This window comes from Sinohyriopsis cumingii, chromosome 12, assembly GCF_028554795.1.
Source record: "Sinohyriopsis cumingii isolate HCF-2022 chromosome 12, ASM2855479v2, whole genome shotgun sequence".
Taxonomy (NCBI): Eukaryota; Metazoa; Mollusca; class Bivalvia; order Unionida; family Unionidae; genus Sinohyriopsis; species Sinohyriopsis cumingii.
Genome location: NC_142972.1, coordinates 6,847,403 through 6,871,371, shown reverse-complemented (window position 1 = coordinate 6,871,371; position 23,969 = coordinate 6,847,403). Strand labels below are relative to the sequence as shown.

At 35.6% G+C, this 23,969-nt stretch overlaps 1 protein-coding gene across 1 annotated transcript in view; it reads right to left on the bottom strand.

The window, feature by feature from the left end:
• LOC149785961 (pre-mRNA-splicing regulator WTAP-like) overlaps nucleotides 1-23,969 on the bottom strand; it is an 85,555-nt gene that overhangs the window by 46,915 nt on the left and 14,671 nt on the right. Inside the window, exons 2-5 of the mRNA XM_089976215.1 lie at nucleotides 23,822-23,858; nucleotides 23,335-23,390; nucleotides 19,019-19,080; nucleotides 4,128-4,252 (exon numbers count right to left, since the gene is read on the bottom strand). Coding sequence (XP_089832341.1) covers nucleotides 4,128-4,252; nucleotides 19,019-19,080; nucleotides 23,335-23,390; nucleotides 23,822-23,851 — 273 coding nt within the window. The 5' untranslated portion in view covers nucleotides 23,852-23,858. The remainder of the gene's footprint in view (nucleotides 1-4,127; nucleotides 4,253-19,018; nucleotides 19,081-23,334; nucleotides 23,391-23,821; nucleotides 23,859-23,969) is intronic.

The following is a 23,969-nucleotide window of genomic DNA, read 5'->3' as shown; positions in this document are numbered from 1 at the left end:
TTAGAAATATGTCATCAGCCCTATCATCACCCTCATCTTTTGGTGATTCAGTCTCAGAGTTCTATATCCGAACCTAAATCTCACAAACTATCCAACCGACGAACATATCTTTTCTCTGCTTGCTCAATATTTGTTAGATCAAACCTGAGAAACTCCTCATTTTTGCTCTTATCGTCATCAAAATCACTGTTATGTCCGCCATCATTTACGATTTTTCATGAACAGAACACTTGTTACATTATTATGGTCTAGACAAATCTACTTGTTTATATTATTAGTCTCGATGAATCTGCTTGTTAGACTAATCTACTTGTTCAGACAAATGAAATGAAAGCCAACAAGTATTAACGATTGCTCCAGATTTTCAGTTCCTAAATTACAGAAATATTCCTCAATATGCAACACTGTCATTAGCATAATAACGAAGAGCTATACTAAACCAAAGCATTCTCACAGACAACTTGCAGTCACCAACATTGCTATAAAGGACCATTTATGTCTTTCCCTCTCACAAGGACCATGTATGCCTTTCCATCTCTCAATGACCATGTCTTTCCCTCTCTCAATGACCATGTATACCTTTCCCTATCACAAGGACCATGCATGCCTTTCCCTATCTCAGTGACCATGTATACCTTTCCCTCTCACAAGGAACATGTTATGTCTTTCCCTCTCACAATGACAATGTACGATTTTTCCCTATCTCAATGACCATGTATGCCTTTCCCTCTCTAAAGCAGTCTTTGCCAAAAAAACATAAACCCCAAATCCCTTTCAACCTTGAGGTTAATCATGGATGTGGACAGACATACAGCAGATGGACATGCACACCAAAGCAAGTGGCATGTTGTTCTTTCACTTGGGCAAACCAGACAAAACATTAATTAAATCAGTTCTTTACATATGTGTATTACAGTTGCAACACACTTCCAGCACAAACTGAATCCATCATGTTAAAGTTGAAGGAATAAAAAAGGTAAATGTTGTACTGAAGGCATGAGAACAATTTCCATGACCCCTTACTAGCTCACTTACTGCACATTTTGCAAGGAAGATTTTTAAGGTCACATATAATGAAGCCTAAGTTGTTACAATACACCATAATGTGGCACAGTGCTAGTATAAAGTTGTACCTCAGACACAACCGCCCCTGCTGCCCCCCACCCAATAATCAAAATAATCTTACTATACATTTTTTTTCTTTAATACTTTTTTGTTGTTAAAAAAACCCAATCTTTTCATGATGGGTTATCTGGTAAAACATGCAAAGTGTCCTGAGATGCTGCCCTCCTTGGCACCCTTCTATTCTTATCTTAATGTAGAAATGTGTCTGAAAACTGACCTAAACAAAAATCTGAGACATATGTACAGGTGACATAATATGCTCCAATCATATTCAGTCTGAAAATGCATAAAATCTAAACATTCTAGGAATGAAAGCCCTTTTGTTTTTTTACCTTGATCCCTGGGTCTTGGAATTTTGGACTAAATTTACTAGGTCTTGTCTTATGACATCTGTGTCACAATATTTCATAAAAGTACGCCAAAGCATGTATTACAGTTGATATTTTTCATGAAGTACTTGGCTATAATGGTAAATACATATTCTCTGATCATGCAGTGTCAGGTCTCTTTCTACCTATATCTTCATCCACATGGTTAAAAATTCCTATAATGGTTCAAACAAGTTCATCAGACTATTTGGGGAAATTAATAATATGTCCAAAGGTAAATGAGAGGTCCAAGTTCACCTGACCAGCATAACTTGACAGTTAACTATTTCATTAAGCATGGAAGATCATACCCTCTGTAAACCATCTCCAAAACTTCCTATTATTTAGATCCTGATAAAAAACACTTTATAAAAGCATAATTAATATGAACAGAATCCTGTTCACAATCGGAGTCATCAAGATCTTGATTATAAGAAGTGGAACTTAGCCAATGCAGGAACACCTCATTAATAGTGGGGATCCCACTGACATTTAAAACTGCCTAAGATCTATGCCTTACTATGGTTCAAGACCTAGCAAGATACAAACTGTGTCTGTAAATGGAAAACATTCCAGCCCAGTAGAGATATGTTTTGGTGTTCCACAAGGCTCTGTTCTTGGCCCCATTCTCTTCATTCTGTACACTCAGCCACAGATCAACATCAGGCGTCTCATCAATTGTACAATGATGACACTCAAATATACAAAAGATCTAGCTATCCAGCTGAAGTTAACGGCTAACATCCAAGGTGTAGAGAGGTGCACTTTTGATGTAAAGTCATGGTTGAGATGTAACAAGCTGGAGATGAATGATGATAAAACTGAAGCCATTCTGATCACAACATAAAGACTTTTTAATTCACATCCTTTACCTCAGACAATAAGTATCAGCAACACCAACATTAAATTTACCCAGAATGTACAAAACCTACATGTCACTCTTAACAGTACACTACATTACACCAACATGTAAAGAACATATGCAAGGCTGCATATATGGAGCTGAGAAAACATAAACACCATTTCCAATTTTCTTTTCGTTGCTGCCACAAAAAACATGCGTGTTCCTTAGTACTTACAAGACTGGACTATTGTAATTCACTTCTATAGGGTTCATCTCAGTATCTACTACATAACTTCAAACAGTTCAAAACAAGGCTACTCGTATCATCCTTCCGTTACACAGAACTGAGCACACCCACCCTGCTCTGTAACCTTCAACGGCAACCTATTTGATCCAGAACCAAACAATATCTTTTCACTATGCATCATTTTACTGACTGGCTGCCGTCCAATATTCTTTTTTAACCTCTTCGATGTCTACACCCATTTGGAATCGTAGGCTCCTCTACTTACACTTGCATTCTCATTGTTCCCACTATTAAAATGAAGTCATACAGAAGTTCTTTTACTTGCCAAGGTCAAGCTACATGGAACGCATTGCCCATAGATCTTAGACACAAGGACATAGCAATCTCATTCAAGAGTGCTCTTAAAACTCACCAATTTCTAAATCTCACCTGTTTTGACTAGAAGAACAGACTTGAAGACTTAATAACATTTAATTCCTTAATTATTTTCACCATGTTTTGTAATTTCATGGTGTTTGTTTTTTGTAATCTTGTCACTGCACTGTTTTTATTTGTTATCTAATATTGCAAAGCACACAGAGCTTCTAAAGATTAGGGGCTGTATTAAGTTAGCACATGTTCCAAGTTTGATCAAAATCAGACCAAATTATGGCTTCCTGAGTGGAAATAAGCTTAGCCAATCACATTAAAGTATACCTTATAAATATGCATAAATCTTGCAAATTATTGAAGATCCCCGATCTTGATATAAGCATATAGTTTTAGATCAAAACTGGATCACAAATATTGCTTCCAGAGCTGTAACAGATGCACTGAATCTCATCCAGGATTACACCATTATTTTATTGATTTTGTTCAAATCCATCCAAGATCTTGAGGATACACAAGCCCAGCCAATCTGATGTAAGGTCACCTACTTAGCATGCAAGATCACGTAATTAGTATGCATGGATCTCACTCATTATTAAACTCCATCAAGATCACCTAATTTGTATACACGGATCCCACTCAATACTGAACTGGTCCAGTATATGTTCCAAGCCTGAGCCAAAATGGATCAGATAGATATGTGGCCTCCAGAGTGGTAACAAGCTCAGCCAACCAGATTAGAATATATGGCCTCTAGAGTGGTAACAAGCTCAGCCAATCAGATTAGAATATATGGCCTCCAGAGTGGTAACAAGCTCAGCCAACCAGATGCATGATCACCTCATTACCATGCATGTGATCTCTCATTATTCAATTTTTCTGCCATTTTGATGATACAAGATCATATTCAAAGTCTGAATAAAACTGGATCAGAAATACAGACTCCAGAGTGGTCAACAATTGTTCATGGATGAACATACAACACATCAACACATGGCCATCCCTTAAGCTAATCTGCAAGATAAGCTAAAAATTTGGGTTCCGAACCTCATGCTTGTGGAATTTTCAGTCTCTGAAACACACTGGCCTAGGTCTGAGATGTAAATGGCCATATTTAAAACACAGTAAATAAATGAAAACAGAATTGACAAACTGTACAGATCCATGAACATACCATGTAGTCCTGAAGCTCTTGTTCTTTTGTCGTTAAACGGTGAACCAGTGTATTTTCACGTCTTTGTGCATCTCTTTGCTGTTGCTTTAAACGTTCTTCTATTCCGGGATCAATATCATCGTCACCTGTAGGAATGGCATAAAAACAATGTTTATCCTTCAAATGTCAATACTATCAAGGCATACAATCAAATACAGGTTCCAAATATAGGTTGTCTCAATTTCACGAGCCCTGAAAACTTACAAACTTACAATCAATTATGGACCTATTGAAGGAATAAGAACATGCACTTAAACACATCTACACTTAATTTCAACAACCAAGAATTTTTCTACCAAATGGGGCTCAGGCCCTTGGAATTAGACAAATCAAGACAAGAAAGGTCTACACTAATAAAAGAATAACATGACTGCATTTATATTGGGGAGTTAAACACATTATGTTTTTAATGCTGTAAAGCAGTCAGTCAGCACCTTGGTATGGCTTATTGCATCATCATGACAGAGTTACTGGGTTTTGATGTCACACAACCCATACTTATAACATTTTAAAACTTTCCCACTAAATGATTGCAAAAAATACCTGCCACTCATTTTTGATAGGGCTTGAAATTAATGCCAGCATTTTGCAATTACAATTAATAAACTGTAAGCTGAAGAAAAAATTTAAGTAGAAACTTTCTTGCTATTGATATCTTGTGTTCAAATTGCAATTTTATTCAACATACTAGGTCCTCAAAAAATAATTTAAAATGTCTGTAAAATGAAAATATTGCTACAATAAAACTGCTGATAGAACTACAAAAAACTCCAACAACCCGATACCTCGGGTGCCTCTAAATCAACACTGGGTCTCTTTCATGTTATAAGCAAGTTGCTCATTTGGCCCGTCAAAATAATGACTGATTTGCCTGAAAGAAACAAAAGCCTGCCCTTCACATGTGGCATTATTATCATGAAGTTCTTGAAAGACAATGGTAAATTATTAATACTCAGCTCCCTTCTGGGCCCCATCTGTAAATCCCTCCACATTATGATAATCAGCTGGTTAACTAAGTGAAAAGCTATAAACTTTGTGTGTGGGGAACAGTACTATTTCTGTTCTCTATAGTTCACTGGTCGCCCATAATTTGCACTTTTCAGCATAAACAATAAATAAGTTGTTCACATAGACTTTATAATGCACTGTTAGCTAAATAAATCAAGCAGTACCTATGGGATTGTTGCACAGTTATGCTAAGCTAGGGGATCAGCAATTCATAAAAGCTCCCAAAACAATGTGTTTTCACCCTTAAAGAACTAAGATTATTACATTATATTTAAATCAATTTAGTTCAAAGAGTTGGTACTTGCTCCTTGTATTGATACAGAGTGTTAACTTAATTCTGACACATCCACAGAACTATGATGTGAACCAATTATGAACTTAGAGCTAATATTTTTACTGATGGATATTTATGAAAAGAAAGCATTTTCAAATTCATTTATATTTTCAACATTGATCAAGATATAGAGTGAACTTCACAGCCTTTAGAAAACAAAATTAGTTCATGGCTGTCATTAATTTTTCTAACCTTCTTGAACAAGTAGTTTCTAAGTCATGGCAAGTGATTTTTTGTAAGATCTGCCCAGGGTCCATGTCTGAATAATACTTTGAGCAATGAAGTGAGTGGACAATGGTTGACATCAGGACCTGGAGAAACACTGCTTTATGCCAAATATTGTTGAGAAGCAAATAATCACAAGTCAATTTAATAAGATTTTTGTTTATTGTTTTTCAAATTTAAGGTACAGCAATTTCAATGCAATGTTATAAATATTAAAAAATCTGAGCCCTTTTACTCTGAACTGCAGTTAGAGTTGATTGAATGAGAGTCCAGGTTTGTGACTTTTTAAAAAAAAGTCACATGCCCAGGGCCCATGTATGAAAAAAATTACCTTTCAGCACAGCTAGTATTGAAAAATCTTATTGGAAAAAAATCAGCTAATCTCCTTGGACAGGAATCAAATTTAAGATTACCACCTATTGCAAAAATGAAGTAATAAAACTTTTTCCTCACTGACTCACAATTGCCACTTAACAGAAAACAACCTTTTCTATAAAAAAAAAAGCATTATGCTAACTCCTTTGAACTACAAAAATCGAAGCTGTCAGGGGATCCATGTGATATCCAGTTTGCTAGGAAGAGCAACTCGAGTGCACAAGTGCAGTCTTCCTATGGGAACCAGGTCTGCCATCAAGATCAAGGTCCCCAGTAGGGATAGATGTAACTGAGTTGATAAGGTCTGGACCTGCAGCACTTACAAAAGGGACAAAATTTGTGTCCAGAGGGTGTGGAAATTCATCTTCATGAATATAAATGAAACAAGCTCCGACTTCTCAAGGTTTGGAATGCTAGGTCACTATGGACCAGCAGCAAGATAATTCCCATGTTTGAGATACTAAGAGGCCATTATGGTTCAAAAAGTAGTCAAACTGGAGAATAGGAATTGCCAGTGACCTCATGTTAATGAGGTGATCATGCACATATCTGATCAGATGAGGATCTGACTTGAAATATGTACTTGTATCAAATAGATCTTCTCTTGGATGAGTTTGATAATTAGATCCATGCATACTAATTAGGTGGGATAGGACTACTCCCTTTATTGTGATAAAGGCTCTGGGTGTGGAGCTACACTGAATGGCACAAAACGACAAGCTCCTGTTTCTGGGCAAAACCAGAGGTCATTCGTATCAGGAAAAAAAACTGGAATGTGATAGTGTGTATCTTGAAAATCTATGAAGTTGCAGGGCCTTGTGGTGTTCCTGACCGAAGCTGTGTTCTCCATCTGTATTGTTTCCTCATGAAGAAATTTTATAACATAAAGATTTAGAATCATCTGAAGGTTTTTGGATACCAGGATAATCTGGGAACTGAAGGCCCCAAACTGGTTGTGCAACACCCTCTCTACTGCACCCTTTGCATAATGTCACTTTTTGATTGGTGGGAAAGAATGTTGTCCCTGCCAGAAGAGAATGGAAATAAAGCCAGTATCCTTCCTTTATTATGGACATTATACTCTACCAGACCTAAAAAAAACAACAACAAATGGCTAGCCAAGCATCGCTGGGCAATATTGGAAGAAGTACTCATGGCAGAAGAGGAAGCGAGTCCTGTAAATTTCGTGCCTGGGCCTTTCTGGAGACCTCATCTAGCCATAGAAAGGAAAGAGGAAGGCTTAAATTGGGGGTACTTCCTTAACTGGGGCTGTTTAATAATGCTGTCAACAGGTACCAAGAGTACCTGCCCATTTATAATTATACAGGACCTAAAATGACCCATAGGTTACCCATTTACCATATACAAGTTTGGTATGGCAACACACAGTTTTCAAGTTGACAATCCTTTTGACAGAGTCTTGAATATGTCTACATTTTTGTTGCCAAGCAGAGGTCTGATTCTTCCAGTAAGTAATTAACCTTAATCTCATAGCTTGTTTTCCCATGCGACAACCTTCTGATTGTGCCAAGTGTGGTTCAGTGGCAAGTAAAAGAGGTTATTTTTTATCTTGCTGCACATCTGACATGTGTTCAGTTGCAACCTTTAACAGATTTCATGAATTATAAGACCAAAATGTTATTTACAAAGAAAGTAAAGTTCATTCTCTTAAATAAGCATCTACATGACAGTGAGGCCACAAAAGGGAGTTAGACAATATTTATGATGCTATAGTTTTTGCATATATTCTCATTTATTTGTGCCCCTACAAAGTTTAAAAACAAAAAGCATCAAGGATATAAAAATGCATAAAACTTTCATTTCATTCATTGACATATAATTTCTAAAAAATGACTGTTGCCAAGGAGTCCCTAACACTTGAATTATTGGGTTTTCAACTCAAACAGAAGTCTAATGTGTCATCCGTATCCAATATTTACAGTGTCTAGTCTTATCATTTCTAAAACAACTTGAATAAATAAAAAGGAAGAACTCTTGTGTATATACATGTTCAAAGAGATGTAAATAAAAATTTTACAGAATTATCAAGATTTACAACGAGGGTGAACTACATATCTGTTGCTTGAAAACAGACTGGCCCAAGCAAATACGGTGACAGTGTTGCTAATGAAACTCTCTTTTTATCTGAAACACCGACAAGTTGACAAGTTCAGGTGACATTCAGGTTAATGGATGAAATGACTAAGTTTGTGCATTTTTATATCCTTGATGATTTGTTTTCAAAATAGGTAGGGCAGTACAAATAGGCTGGTGTGAATATATTATAGACAATGATGATTTGCCAGACAATGACGGAGGAATACAAATCTTTATCAGCCATAAATAAAAAAGTGTTTCCTATTGCACTGATTTTAAAATAGGTTAGGTTGGTAGGTATTTTTTTAAACAAAAATTTACATGCATGTATTATGATTAGCATACATAATGTACTAAACGTGGGGGTGGGGGGAGTGCTAGCGTTGGCAAGGAAAAACAGGTGGTTGGCTGACAGGAAACACATTTTTTTTGGCCTCACACAATGAGGATGAATTCTTGGACTTTGTATATAAGAATGACACTGTGAATTTTAAAAAAATGCAGACTTGACCTCAGGTTAAGGTTTGTATACATTTAATACAATTTCCTTTTTATAAGTTTTCTAAATTTTGACCCCTCTAAGTGTACCTTTAACTTAATAACTCCTGCTGCCCCAATAATGTGTCATACATTACCTACCTCATGTTGTGTATGCCACAATAATATGGCACAGTTTACACTGCTTGTATACCGAGCACTGCTTCTGAGTGGCAGCATCAGTCTAGAATGGTATCCCGCATGATAAATGAATATATCAGAAACCACTGGCTCATATATGCAAGTTGTATAACCAATCAAATTTTTGCTCACATAGAAGAAACAGTGCAGTACAAGGAAAAGAAAATTTGGCAAAAATAGGAGTTACTTCAATCTGAAAATGCTGGAGAATGGTGGGAGAAGAAAGTTACATGACAGACTGATGGAGAATGTCTGGGATTATCTTCAGATGAGATTAACAGTGACACTGACACATCCCATCCAATAATTAACAGAAGGAGTGTACATAATCATGGGTTGTGTTTTGTTAGTTTTTAAATGTTGAGTGGAGAATAATAAAGAAGAAAGGTAAGTAATATGCAGAGAAAATATGCCTGTCATTGCTGCTTGGTGTTCCCAAGAGGTTCAATTCTGAAGAAAAAAATGACTAGATCATCAATGATCCATCTTAGTTTAGTTTTCATTCCACATTTGATTTTGACAACCTTGTGTTTGTTTCTGCAGCTACTTTGATCATATCTGGTGGATCTGTCAGAAATCCATGCCAGTTAACTGTCTATATCCTGTGATTGCCTTGTGTAAAAAGGAAATTTTGTCTGAAGGCAATGCCAGTATCCCTTAGTTCTATAATAGTAATCCTTTTATGGCTTTTTACTACATAATATCAGCATGATTACTATAACTGAGTAAACATGTACCCAGTTCAAGTTTGCTTACATCAAATGACACTACCACTATTTTTAAACGCAATTATTTTCAAAGAATTATTTCCGAGACATTTTTTGTTTGTATTTTTTAGACATAACTGAAGTTTAGTATAGGATGCCTTTGATTCAAAACCAAGAGATGTATTTCATTCAGCCCAAGTTAAAATCTTCAATATACATGCAGTAATGCCATGATGTAAACAAGGTTAACTATTAATGCAAGTAACTCAACACTCACTATATTCATCCTTTTAATACCAGTGCCACATTCCAATGAAATAGGTATTCAAATTTCAAATTCTCAAAATGCGTTCCCACTATGACAATCGGGCAGCACATATACATTTTATAAACCTGCTGAAACACTTTTTCCTCCTTACAGGACCAGCAGTCGGAAGAAAATAGTTTCATTTCAAGACTGAAGTCAAAGGAATGTGCTTTTCTTTTAGCCACTCGTACATTTTTAAATGTACTGAACTGGAGAGAAAAAAAAATGCAGTTATTATCTGCAAATTTAGCATGGGCAAAATTCCATTTGTCGTGACCAATTACTACCAAGCCAAGATAATGCAACAAATAGAAAAAAAAAACATTTCTATGAAGCAAAAGGGGGGGGAGGGGGTTAAAGAGAAAACAATGGTTGAATGATATACATGGAGGTATAGAATCGGCCGAGGTGGATTATTCAAAGTTATGTGGGTTTCCATAGAGTTCACTGAATTATGGGGTGAAGTATGAACTCATGATTCAGCAGTACACATCCAAGGAACCTCAAAGGAACTGAATACTCCATGAAAACTTCTGTTTGCTTGCTCACCAGTAAATTAGTAAATTAAAATCCGAAAGCAGTGATCCCCCCCACCCCATACTAAATGCTTTCCAACCATTGTAACCAGCAACAACCCTAATTTAAAAAAAAAAATCCATGGATTTGCATGATTGACCTGTGAGAAAGAACTTTCACCCATGCAGTTACTTACAAGGGGTTAACACGTGACAAAAGCACCACTGCCAAGCAAGGCACTAACACTTCAAAATTAGCAACACACAAAAACAAGCAATGGAAGGACTGGAGAGAAAAACAATCACCAAAAAAAGCACAAGCTTGACTGACAAGAAATTTAAAACAATAATCAAAGGCAAAATTAGAAAAGTGATCTCGGCACATGTGAACTCATAATAGTCCATACAAAAACAGGAAGGTTATTCTGTAGTGTAGCCACGACTAAGGAATAAGACTAGTACTACTATGTTCTTTTCAATTCTTGGCACCAATTATTAACTTACTTTGAAATGGATCTTGGCATTCTGGAGTAAGCAATGCAACAGTAGCAAAGTACTGAAAGATTGCTATTACAATAAAGTCCCTCGAAGGGACTGATACTATAAGCAAAAAGGAATTTAAAGGGTTTAAAGTCCATTTTTTTCCCTCTTGAAAGTGTATCTAATGTTCTTCAGCTATAACAAATTTTCAAAATTAGCTGCTGTGGTGGCCATATTTGGTGTCATGATAAACTAGATATCATAATTAGTCTTTGGTGAAAACATCATGTTGATATGACTTTCCATTTATGAGGAATAGCAATAATATATTCCAAATGAATGCCACAGCAGATTTGCATCCTTTTTTATTTTGTATCAATCAGTCAAAAACTCCTCTAAAGAAAATCCAATGTTGATACGATTTTCCACTAGGAGTTGTGACAATTTTCAAGCTGGCTGCTACGGTGGCCATTTTGGATACCAGGCTCTGGTAGGCTTTGATAAATGTGACACTTGTGTGCCCTCACCCCAATCCCAGGATAGTGTAAACAAAATTCAATGGATTCAAATGGAACAATTACAAGTGTTGCAAGTTTATTAAATAAATATGTCTTTTGTATATTAGAGTATAACACTTAAAACTGAAATCAAAGTCTTGTGTTAAGTAATAACAGTACTTTATCTACACACTACTCATTAGAGAATCAATACAATTTGCTGAAAATCATGTCACTCCTCTGGCCATTCTTACATCTTTCATAGATGAGAACAAAGAATTTCTAATAGAAAGTAAAAACACAAAAGAACTGGTAAAAGTATATATAACGTTTCAATAACAGTTAACTCAAACATATACACATCTGCATCCTGACTGACTGTAATTCTGACTGCAATATTCTGCAAATGTGATCATAACCTGTTGTCATATGTGATCTTCCACTCTATCAATGCCTTCTTGAAGTTTAAGTCTACCACAGGAGGTCCTTCAATAAAAATTATCACAAGTCTGCTGAGAGCCTTTTCTTCTAGATGGCCTCTTCCTGCAGTTTTGGTTTGATTTTGATTGCTAAATCCCCTCATAGTCTGTTATTTTCTATGACAATCCATGGCCAATGATTCCAATTCGAAATGTGTCCGCATGATCTTGATGTATAATTTGCCGAGTTCACACATTTTGCCTCCAGGATGCAGTTTTCTCTTCTAATGATCGTCTAAGCAAGAGATCACACTGTCAAAACATTCTGTGTCACACAAAGGGGAACTGGTGGCTTCTTTTGATTTCTTCTCCCGATTTAAATGATCAAAGAGAATTTTGATTATATCATCACCATACACTTGTTCCTTACAAGATAGCAATGTGAAACTATGCAGACCATTAACCTCAAATGTTGTTGCCACCTCTATGTTGCTCTCTGGAAATCTTGCAGCCATTTCTGCCTGAAAATTTGTAACAAACTTGTGGCAAAGTTAGGCACATCATCTGGAACTTTCTTCAGGGTGTTCCTGTGTAACATCATTCCAAGTGATTTTTAGTTTTAACTCCATCCTTATATAATTTCAATTTTTCAGACATGCAGGGCTGGTGATGGGATTTTCCAGAGCCTGTTCTGTGTAAGGTAGAATTCAAAATATCAAGTGCTGGTGACTCTGCAGCTAAATCCAAGTCTGTAAAAGCTGTGCCAAGTGGGGTATGCTGTCCATCATAAGATTCATTCATGCCACAAATCTGTAGTTATTCAGTAAATCTTGACACTCTTCTGTCTTGTTCTTCTTCCTGAAATAATTCACAAGTGCCCAACTGCTGTATATAGAGCATCATAAAGTACCAGCCATCTAATTTCATGCACCTCTCTGATTTTCCTTTGAAGACTGACCAGAATGTTCTGGATTTCCTTCAATTCAGCTGTATTGCAGGTTTATTAAGAAACAGTACAGGTCCTTAAATATGCCGTCAAAGGTTTCATTTTGGTAAGGAATATTTTTTTATGCTTGAGATGTATACAGAAAGAATCTATGGGTCATACAACGAATATTGATCAAGTGAGGACTTTTTTCCCTGTACCGTGTTGCTAAACCACTTTTACAACCTGTCATCACTGATGTTCCATCACTACTTAAACCTATAACTTCTTTTCCACGATCTTCTGCAGTATATGATCAGCCTTCCACTGACACATTACCAGGAAAATCTGTTGTAGAAACAAACTTGGTTGGTTCAATGATTCCAGTATAAATGACCAGCTTTGATGGTATCTGAAATTTCTGTACTCTCATGAACTACATGTTATTTTCTCCATTAACTTGAATTCTATCTCTGTTGCTATGGAATCCTGGGAAGAAAAGAAAAAAGCTGTTTTATCAATGTATAAAGGTATTTTAATATTTCATTATTATTATTATTAAATTTTAAAAAATTAAGCAAAATGACCAAAATATGATGCAAATTTAGACTAAGGTCATAGGATTGCTGATGATCTTGCCTTGTGAGAATGTTGTCTTCGCTTGAAAAAAAATCCCATCAAGGTTTAAAAATAGAAAATGGCACTGTTAATTAAAGTCATTCAACTCTACTAATGTAGGATGTGATTATGCCTTATTCTGTCTTTATTGTTACCATAGTGACATAGATACTATTGATAACTAAGACATTAGTTGGTTGCTACATACGTAGTTGCGATACATGCAGACTATGGTCAACATCAGTTGCTGCAATGATCATCAGAACAAATAATACTTATTTGCTAAAGCATTAAACAAGCTTCAAGTGATCAGGTTTGTCTGACGACTGAATGGCATCCCGATGCTGATGGCAACTCTAACCATAAGGGTTACTAGAAACAACAAAATAAACTGAAATTTACAAGTTGTCCATGTATATATCGGTGTACACATCAAAATAATGATTTGTAATTGTTCTAATAGAAAGCAATTTTTTTGTTGATTTAAGCGATTCTGACAGGAACTATTTACTTTTTTATAGCCAAATTCATGATACTATTTGACATCATTCGGCAATACTGGATTATACCTAATTAGACAGGCATGATAATAGGCAAAGAGTTCTGCACTTAAAATACAAGATAGTGAGATTTTAATAAGCCAGAACATGTATATACATGTTTTTGGTGTATATATCAAATACTTAAGTGCCTTATTAATTTAAACTGTCATAACAGTATTTAATTTATCTTTAATGGTATTTGACCAATCATGTAAATAATTTACATGCACTATAAAAAAATGTCAGAGGTTGAACAGATTTTCTTTAGACCAAACAAGTCTCGTTTAATACCAGATGGATAAACTGAGAGCTAAATGAGTAACACATTGTCTGTCATTATTATCTGTCTGTCATTATTATTCTTCATTATTATCTGTCTGTCATTAATATTCTTCATTATTATCTGTCTGTCATTATTATTCTTCAAGTAAATATTTGTTCCTATTCATGCCACCTGGTTTTAGTTGAAATTACTGAACAGTCAAAAAATATTTCCGACTGCAGGCAGCTCTCTGTTTGAAGGAAAAGAATGCACTGACTAATGTAAAGTTCAAAAGTAGGCTTCTGATGACCTATGGCTAGTAACTGCAACTGAAATGATACTGATCCCTTGTTTCATTTCATTAGCATTATTATTCAAATACAAATCATAATTTTAGGTGATATATATATAACATACAAATACTCATGATATATACACATATAACATACAAATACTCATGATATATACACATATAACATACAAATACTCATGATATATACACATATAACATACAAATACTCATGATATATACACATATAACATACAAATACTCATGATATATACACATATAACATACAAACTCATGATATATACACATATAACATACAAATACTCATGATATATACACATATAACATACAAATACTCATGATATATACACATATAACATACAAATACTCATGTATTTCAGATTTTGAGTGCATTTTGGTGTGTCTAGTAACCGCATCCATGCTTATTCAAACAGTAGCGATTGTATGATTACATCAAACAAATGATTACAGTGATCGTGAAATATGACCTTTATAAACAGGAAACAATTTTATGACGAATGAAACCGTTAACAATAATCAAGATTAAAAAAATTGTTTAAATGAGTACTATCGACCATTAAACATTTCACAGAAAGTTACAATGACATGCAACAAAATGCAATTTCATTGGCCAATGAAGATGAATAGCATTAAATTTAGAAACAAAGGGATTCCTCAAGATCTACACTGTTCAATATATGGCGAACCACGTTGCAATTACTTGATAATTTATACCATTTTTCCATCTAAATTTCTTAAGAAAAACATGTAAAATAAATGAACTTACCTGAAATTCCTCTACACGGGCCCTCGATGAATATGTTGCTCTTCCTCTCCTCTAATGTTGCCAACATCAACACCCAGACAACCACTAAAATCCAGCAGTGTGCCACATTTTAAAGAAGCAATATTCTCCTTCACCAAGTAACAGGCAAATTGTCATAGCACAAACGATTATGATTTCTTGCTGATAGTACGTAAATTTTTAAGATTTTCACTTAGTTTCAGTGCCACCATCTTTATGCATATAATCAATAGTATCATCTGATATGTGATTTGCCTGAGGATTTGTTTGTTCAGTCATTATGCCTATTGGCAGAAACATCTGCATGGTTATTAGAAGTATAACTGCTAAAATAATGAAAAAATGTCAGTTTGAACTGGTTTTGCCATTTAATGCACTGACCCATCTGGCCATGTCAGCAAACATTTGCTCTCCTAAACCTTCTCAGTAACTAATATGAATTGAGCACATGACACAGGAAACATAATTCACATTTGCACAAGGAAAACAAATCCAATGAGTGTCAACTGGGTCTTTTACACACAAACACGAAAAACGGTGCATTCATGATGAAATGCACACAAATCTTATTTTTTGTGCAATTTTGCCTGCAAAGAATTTAAAATTAACCTGATTAAAGAAAAAAAACCAAACACCAGAATCTCCCAAAACACCTGCCTACTTGAATCAACTCACCTTCCAACTTTAAATCTAATGGAAGGCCCTACCACACTGTTATCATCATGCAAATAAGAAAAACATTTAATAACATAAAAGTAACATTTTCAAGGCAAACGCTGTGGTGACCAGACTGAATGTCAGAGCAGCACCATTTCCATTTTGGACCAACTAGATCTTGGGCTGAATGCATGTGAAAAATTTCATGGCAATCCTGGAAGCAGTTTAGGAGCAGTAGTGAAAACTAACTTCTTATGGATGGACAGACACACACACACACACACACACAAAAAGTCATCCCATAAGCTCTTCTCTCTCTATGACCAGTGAAGCTAAAAGCTTTAAAACAAAGAACAAAACAGCAGCAACTACAGAAGAGTCCCTCAAAGGGACTAATGTTTTAATAGCCAAAATAAATTGCCAGCAATCCAATTTTTTTTATACAATTTCTTATTTTAAATACTAAAGGTTGAAGCCATCTTTGCTGTTATAATAATTTGGTTGATATGACCATCCTTTCACAAGGCTTGTTATTCACTCTCCTCAGATATGTACCTCATTGTTTATGGCATGGCACATGGCATTTATCAAAATGGAGGAGCTTTATCAGCATTTGTGAAAGGCAGCTGGGACAAAAATTAAGAAGTAAACAGAAAACATTGGAAATCTTTGTTCTGAACAGCAAAATTTGAGAGAGCAATAGAACACTCTCCTGGAAGTAAATTATGGAGCATGAAGGCTGTGAGAATGATTGCGATCCTCAGTACACAAGCCCCTGCTTTCAGGAATATTAATAACAGGATTTTCAAGATAGCCATAATAGTGACCATACTGGATATAATGTCTGCACCACTTTCTTTTCAAACCAACTAGACATCATAAAAAGTCTTCTGGTGAAAACCCTCATGTTGATATGAACCATCCATTCCGGAAGTATACATATTTTCAAGATTGCCACCACAGACTATGGACCACAAGAAGTCTTCTAGCATTATAAGTATCTAAATTTTTTGTAACTCCTGGTACATGATTTTGTCTAATTTTTAATTTTTTTTATTGACTGTAATTTGTAGTGATTAGCTAAAGCTGAATTTCGTACATGCATATGGTCTATTTTAACATATTAAAGAACGTAAAATTACACAGGATCTATAAATAGTTGCTTATGTATGTGTTGACCGTTAATAATAATAAAATTATTAGTAAAAAATTTTAAAATGAGATTCAGCCCCTTTCCCCTTGGACACATCAGTCAGGTGGTATCTTAAGAAGAATTAAGTTAATTCCTTTTGGAAGAGTTAGGTCACATGAACATATTTTGAAATATTACACTGAGTAGTAAGATCTGTCACATCAAGTGTATTGCAACATAGGGTCATAACAGACTCTTGAACGTGTATATAAGGAGAGAACTTAGCAAACAGATTCATTCCTATTTGGAATCATTCTTTTTTCTTGAGTTCCTGTTGTAACATCAAGTCTGTAGTTGTGTTTTGTGTTGTACTTAGATATTATTTGAGAGGAAAAACATTTGTTTTGACTGTTTAGTGGAAACAGAAAGAACTATTGTGACTTATTCAAAAGAGCTCTGGACAATGCCATTTTGGTGTCACAATTCTTGGCAGACCAGCAAATTTCTGGTTCTGAAATTTATATGGAACTTTTCATTCTTTTAGAGTTTGATAGAACTTCTGCATAATACTTTATGTTCCTCTCATATTTTCAGTTATAACTTCATGATTATTTCTTAAGTTTTTGCCAGCTGGTTAAAAAAAATAAATAAAGCTCACTGATATCAATCACAGGGGCTCATATCTGGGCTATCAGCAGGGGAGCTATTTTAAAAAAATCAATAAGAATTATGACCTGATTTGGAACAAGAAAATGAGGAGGGGTGATAAGACTACAGACAGCACCATACCACAAGCTCACCTTTCTTACGCAAAGGTGAGCTAAAATTGACCTGTGCAAACTGTCAAGTCAGACCATTAATAAATATTTTGGTTCAGATCATAAACAGTAGCATCCTGCATCTATGCTGGATAAATTCTGCAGAGTGCTTAGTATTTTCCAATCCCAGTTCATGTCAATTCTGAATGATCAGATGTCACTCGTGTAGGACAGGAAATCTATGATACCTCTAGTATACTCAGAGGGATTTTGTGGGATACATATCCCACACAGCTATCTCACATAGGAAAACGACCACACATCTAGTGTCCACAGGACACTGTGTGGGATAGACATATCCCACATTACTCAGTCATATGGGAAAACTATAAAACATCAAGTGTCCTGGGGGCACATGTATAGGATTGATATACTTTCTCTCATATACGAAAGCTATCACATATCTTGTGTCCTGAGGGCACTCATGTGGGATTGACATATCCCACATTACTTTCTCACATGGGAAAACTATCATATATCCAGTGTCCTGAGATTGACATATTTTCTTATATAAGAAAGCTATCACACATCTTGTGTCCTTAGGGCACATATGTGGGACAGACATATCCCACATGGCTTTTTAACAAGGAAAAACAAAAATGTCAAATACAAAAATTAATCTGAATATTTCCTCAAGGTTTCCATAAAAAATCTGAATCTAACCTTCCTCTGCTGAAGCTAACAAACATCTATCAAGCATTATAATTGCTAAAGATTATTATCAATTAATACCTCTAGGTACTATATCCCAAACTATCTTTCATGCATTATAATTACTAAGGATTACAATCAATTAATACCTCTAGGTACTATATCCCAAACTATCTTTCATTCATTATAATTACTAAGGATTACTATCAATTAATACCTCTAGGTACTATATCAGATTATTTTCAAAATTTATGATCTGCAAGAATTGATTTGTTTTTAACAATATAATTTAGTACAGCTTTCAGTGTGATTTAGAAGGAAACATTCTGGAAATTCATTTGCTACATACAATTTTAGGCAAAATAAAAAAAGGTTAACAAAATCAGTTGAAGCTAGTAATTAAGAGTTAACCAGCCACAGCTCAGCAGCAATACATATAATGTTCTAAATGCATACTATATAGACAAGAAGTCCAGAGTGAAGGCCATACCTCTTTCAAACCTTCCTCGTTTGCTTTCTAGGCGACGAATGTAAATATCTTGTGCTTTCAGCCTAGTAAGAAAATTGATAAATAATATACATCATTAGGATCAAACAGACAAATCAACAGTGTCTCCCTTTACCCTTATTTGTAAATTAGAGACTCCCAATTTTTTAAAAATCCGATCCCCATTTCTGACACCATAGGGATTTTTGACTCAAAATCTAACACCCAATGCGGAAACAATGATACAATTAATTTAAAGCAACAATAAGCCAATTCAGTAGACCTGTCTTACCATAATGAGGTTATCAAGAGTGAATAGTGGTGAATCGGCCTCTGGGACAGAACTTAAGAATACTTTTATTGACATGGAAAGCAACCAAATATCTTGATTGATCTCAGAGAGAAAGATGAACACAAACTGAAAGTGACCTAAAGTATGAAGATGTAACCCTGCTAGTTACGCGACATGACATAAAATTACACACCATGTGTCTTTCCTGTAGCTCAAAAGCGCCATTAATATGTTAAAGCAGAGAAAGAAATTTTAAGATACTGACATGTAACCTTCACCTTAGAAATGGGACCCAAAATGTGGTTGTATCTTCCATGAACAATCCCATATGGACTCCGCGATGAAGAATGGGCCAGATATGCTCTCCCCCCCCCCATGTCATAAGAGTTGATTAATGGTGGCAGAAGCCAAGGTGACACAGTGGTTAGAGTGTTGAACTAGTGATTCAAAGAGTTTAAATCCTACCACTGGATCAGCCCAGGCTGGCTACCATGGTGTCCGTGGACAAGGAACTTCACTCGCACCTTAATAACCTATAGGTGTTGCTATGCTGTAAAACTCCAAACCAAATAAATTTTCTTGAATAGTTCACATGATTTATCCCTGCATATCAAACAGCTCTGTTATTGAACAAACAGGCAAAAGTAATTGAAAATTAAGTACTACCATGGACCATGACCTTGTAAAACCAGGGAATGATATTTATGTTAGTCTGCAATGCATACATTTATTTAGAATCAGTCTAGTGCATTTCATAATTCCGGTAGTTCAACTGGCCAGTACAATTCTGAAACTCTATTCCTCCATATCTGTTCTGTTGTGGATTATTTCTCCACATGCAGAAACATAATTTTATAAAAATCCTACAAATGTGAATAAGTTTACTTTTTACTCCAGACGAGAAATGCTAGTGGGTAAATTCATCCCAAAACAATTGTAAAATTCAGAAAACTTCCTTTTATCCTTGTAATGCGGCTGATGCTCACATTGGCACAGAATGAAGAAAAAGAAAAACTGATGGTTTTGCCACGGTTATATTTGTTAGGTTTAATGCCAGAGCATCATAGCTATACATGATGGCCAGTATAACTGTTAGACAAAGGAAATTCTCAGCAAGAACCACCAACTAATGGGAAGCTGATGGCAAGCTTTCTCATAACCACATTGGCCGAGCTTGAGACAGGTGACATGGCAGTGATCGGTAAAGGCAAGCCCTTTGTATCATTCAGCCAACCAGGGCCCCAATTTTTGCCATTACAAAATATATAATAAAAAGAAAATGGCCTTTATATATATATATATATCACTCATAAAATGTAGATATCCTCCATATACAATGGCCTAATAAAATTCATTCAAATAAAAATCTGAAATAAATTTTAAAACACCATATTAAAAAAATAAAACTTCATTCTTTTTAACCCTGGGCATGAGACATATGATGTCCAATAAAAGTAACTGTTGCCTTTCCTGCTTTTATCCCCACTGAACATTCCTTTTTAAACTTCGATGCAGTTTGAACATTTTATAATCCTTTCATTTTCAAAGTCTTTAAGTTTGCCGGATACCACTGCTAGAAAATGCTGTAAGCAGCAGCTAGATCATGCAGGCATTTTGCATGATAAACATGGGCATCTAGGTACTATTGTACAAGTCAGACTGGTTACCTGACTGACTCTACTGAACCTGATAAAAAACATGGCCAGTTTCCTGATTCGATTTGAACGTTCTCATTTTCGTGACTTTTGACACTATTTTGTAATTAAAGGGTCATTCCCACAAGACTTGCTGTCAATCATAATGGTTGGTGGGTAAGGAAAGTGGAACTGAAAATGTTAAATACTGCACCATCTGTCCTTGGAGATGACATGAGTGTGTGAAACACCTGCTTGTGACGATGGACAAGTAGACCAAGTTGCATCCATGAACCTCAAATAGTTTTAAAGCATTCAACAGAAAGGAAAGTATGGTGGAAACAAAGAACACTGAGCATTACCAATGCATTCTAATGATGGCATACAACAAATCAAGCTGTTAATCTTCAAACAGCTGTAAAGTTACAGACTGGAAAGGAAAGTGGGTAGACAGAAGCAGGTATTATATCCATTGCCTAGAACAAGTAAAAGTCAATGCCAGGCAACCATTTTCCCCCAGTATGAAAGCCTAGTTGGGATACTCTCAGGTCATGAAATTGTATATATTTTCCAAGGATAAACCTTTGATCATTAAATTGTATCTCTATACTTGAAATGCTGGATGACTGCTAATGGTACAAGACCACACAAATTCACATTGCTTATTATCTATACTTCAGTATTGACTGATTGCTTAAAAACCACACTAATCCAAATTGCAATCTATAACCATTATCTATACTTGAGTATTGGATGATTTCTTCTGGTAAAAGACCACTCAGCTAATCCACATTGCAATCTATAACCATTATCTATACTTCAGTATTGGATGATTTCTTCTGGTAAAAGACCACTCAGCTAATCCACATTGCAATCTATAACCATTATCTATACTTCAGTATTGGATGATTTCATTTGGTAAAAGACCACACTAATCCAAATTGCAACCATTACTCATTATCTGATCATGCAATCACAGTCCATACAGTTAGACCCTAAGAGTGAACCCTGCAATCACAGTCCATACAGTTAGACCCTAAGAGTGAACCCTACAATCAGTCCATACAGTTAGACCCTAAGAGTGAACCCTGCAATCACAGTCAATACAGTTAGATCCTAAGACTGAACCCTGCAATCACAGTCAATACAGTTAGACCCTAAGAGTGAACCCTGCAATCACAGTCCATACAGTTTGAACCTAAGAGTGAACCCTGCAATCAGTCCATACAGTTAGACCCCAAGAGTGAACCCTGCAATCACAGTCCATACAGTTAGTCCCCAAGAGTGAACCCTGCAATCACAGTCCATACAGTTAGACCCTAAGACTGAACCCTGTGATCACAGTCCATACAGTTAGACCCTAAGAGTGAACCCTGCAATCACAGTCAATACAGTTAGATCCTAAGACTGAACCCTGCAATCACAGTCAATACAGTTAGATCCTAAGACTGAACCCTGTGATCACAGTCCATACAGTTAGACCCTAAGAGTGAACCCTTAAAGAAACAAGACATGTAAATGTTTGGCTTTATCAAAACAAAGTTTCTTTCAGCTTTGGCCTACCACACTGAATGCCTATAATCTTGTATTTTCTCAATGGTCTGTGTGATAGTTGCTTCTGCTGGATAACTTTAGCTAAGAAATAATGGCAAGTTTTAAACAATCAACCAATCACAACTCTTGCTGCTTGAGGGGAAATGACTAAAGAAACCATGGAATCTGAAGTTACCTGACAGTTTAGATACAGCTAATAACATCGGATTTTAACAGGAACGTGAACCATAATGATGTCGAGACAGATAACCATAAAACAGACAAGTTTGTGGTCAGATAATGACAACTACATGAATGTTGCTGTACAACAAGATACCATCAAATGATATTTTATTTCCTGCTCTCAAAAAATATATGAGATAAGTACTTACATTTATCTGACACTTTCCATTGGCAGGCCTGATGGTGAGTTGAAAGTAGTGTGCAAACAGGATCAACTATGTATGTAAGTTACAAAACCTGATAAATTTGATTACAGCAATCTTGGAGGTAACTGCAGTAATTTACCAGGCAACCTGATTTTTAAAACTGACTGCACCGTGACAACCATGAATATTCAAAATTCTACCCCTGCAATGTCCTTCACACCAAGTAGAACAGACCCTGTATGTATCAACTTTCTCATGATTTCCCAAATCAAAGTTTTAATATGTCTTTCAATGATGACTACTCAAGCTGATATTGCATGAATTTTATTTAATATGGTTGAGGATAAAGTGCAATCTTGGTTGAATAAGGTATAGAATAATGAATTGCAAACACACTTCAACATAAAATGTTAAGATCACATGATGTATTCAGGAAAGGAAGGGGAGAAGAGACAACTATTATCAACTTACTTTTCAATGAGTTCTGCTTTGGACAAACTGCCAAGGTCATCATCATCTAAATGAACCTGAATAAAAAAAGAAGTCCCTCTTGCAAATCTTTTTACACAATTGACTGACCTTTTCATAACAGATGTCTGATTGATTATTCAGATGCAATACCAATGCAAAGCTAAATGAAAGATAGCCTCCCAGTGAAATATAAATTTAATACAACTCCAGAACAATTATTCTTTAAAGCTTCATACAGGGGAATTTTTAGGATTCTAGCAGCTTTGAGTCCCAATAACAGCTTTTTAAAATAAAACTTCTGTAAATGTGGGAGTCCCATGCAATCTAGGGACTCCACATATAGGATCAAAAGAAAACCCAGTTCATTGTTGAAAATTCAACAACTGTACAGCTCTAATAATTTAATCAATTTTCTGAGCATTATTTATCACTGTCATAATCATCACACAAGACTGCCCTACTTGATCATCATTCAAGCAATACATACCCTCTTGGGGCTCAAGGATCCTTCTGACATTCTGATTCTGAAACACAGGAACAAAAGGGATAGGTATATTAGGTTATAAATAGTCCACAGCTCAACACGGACTCTTTGCCCGCTGGCAAAAGACATGCAGGTGCTGGACAGTACAATC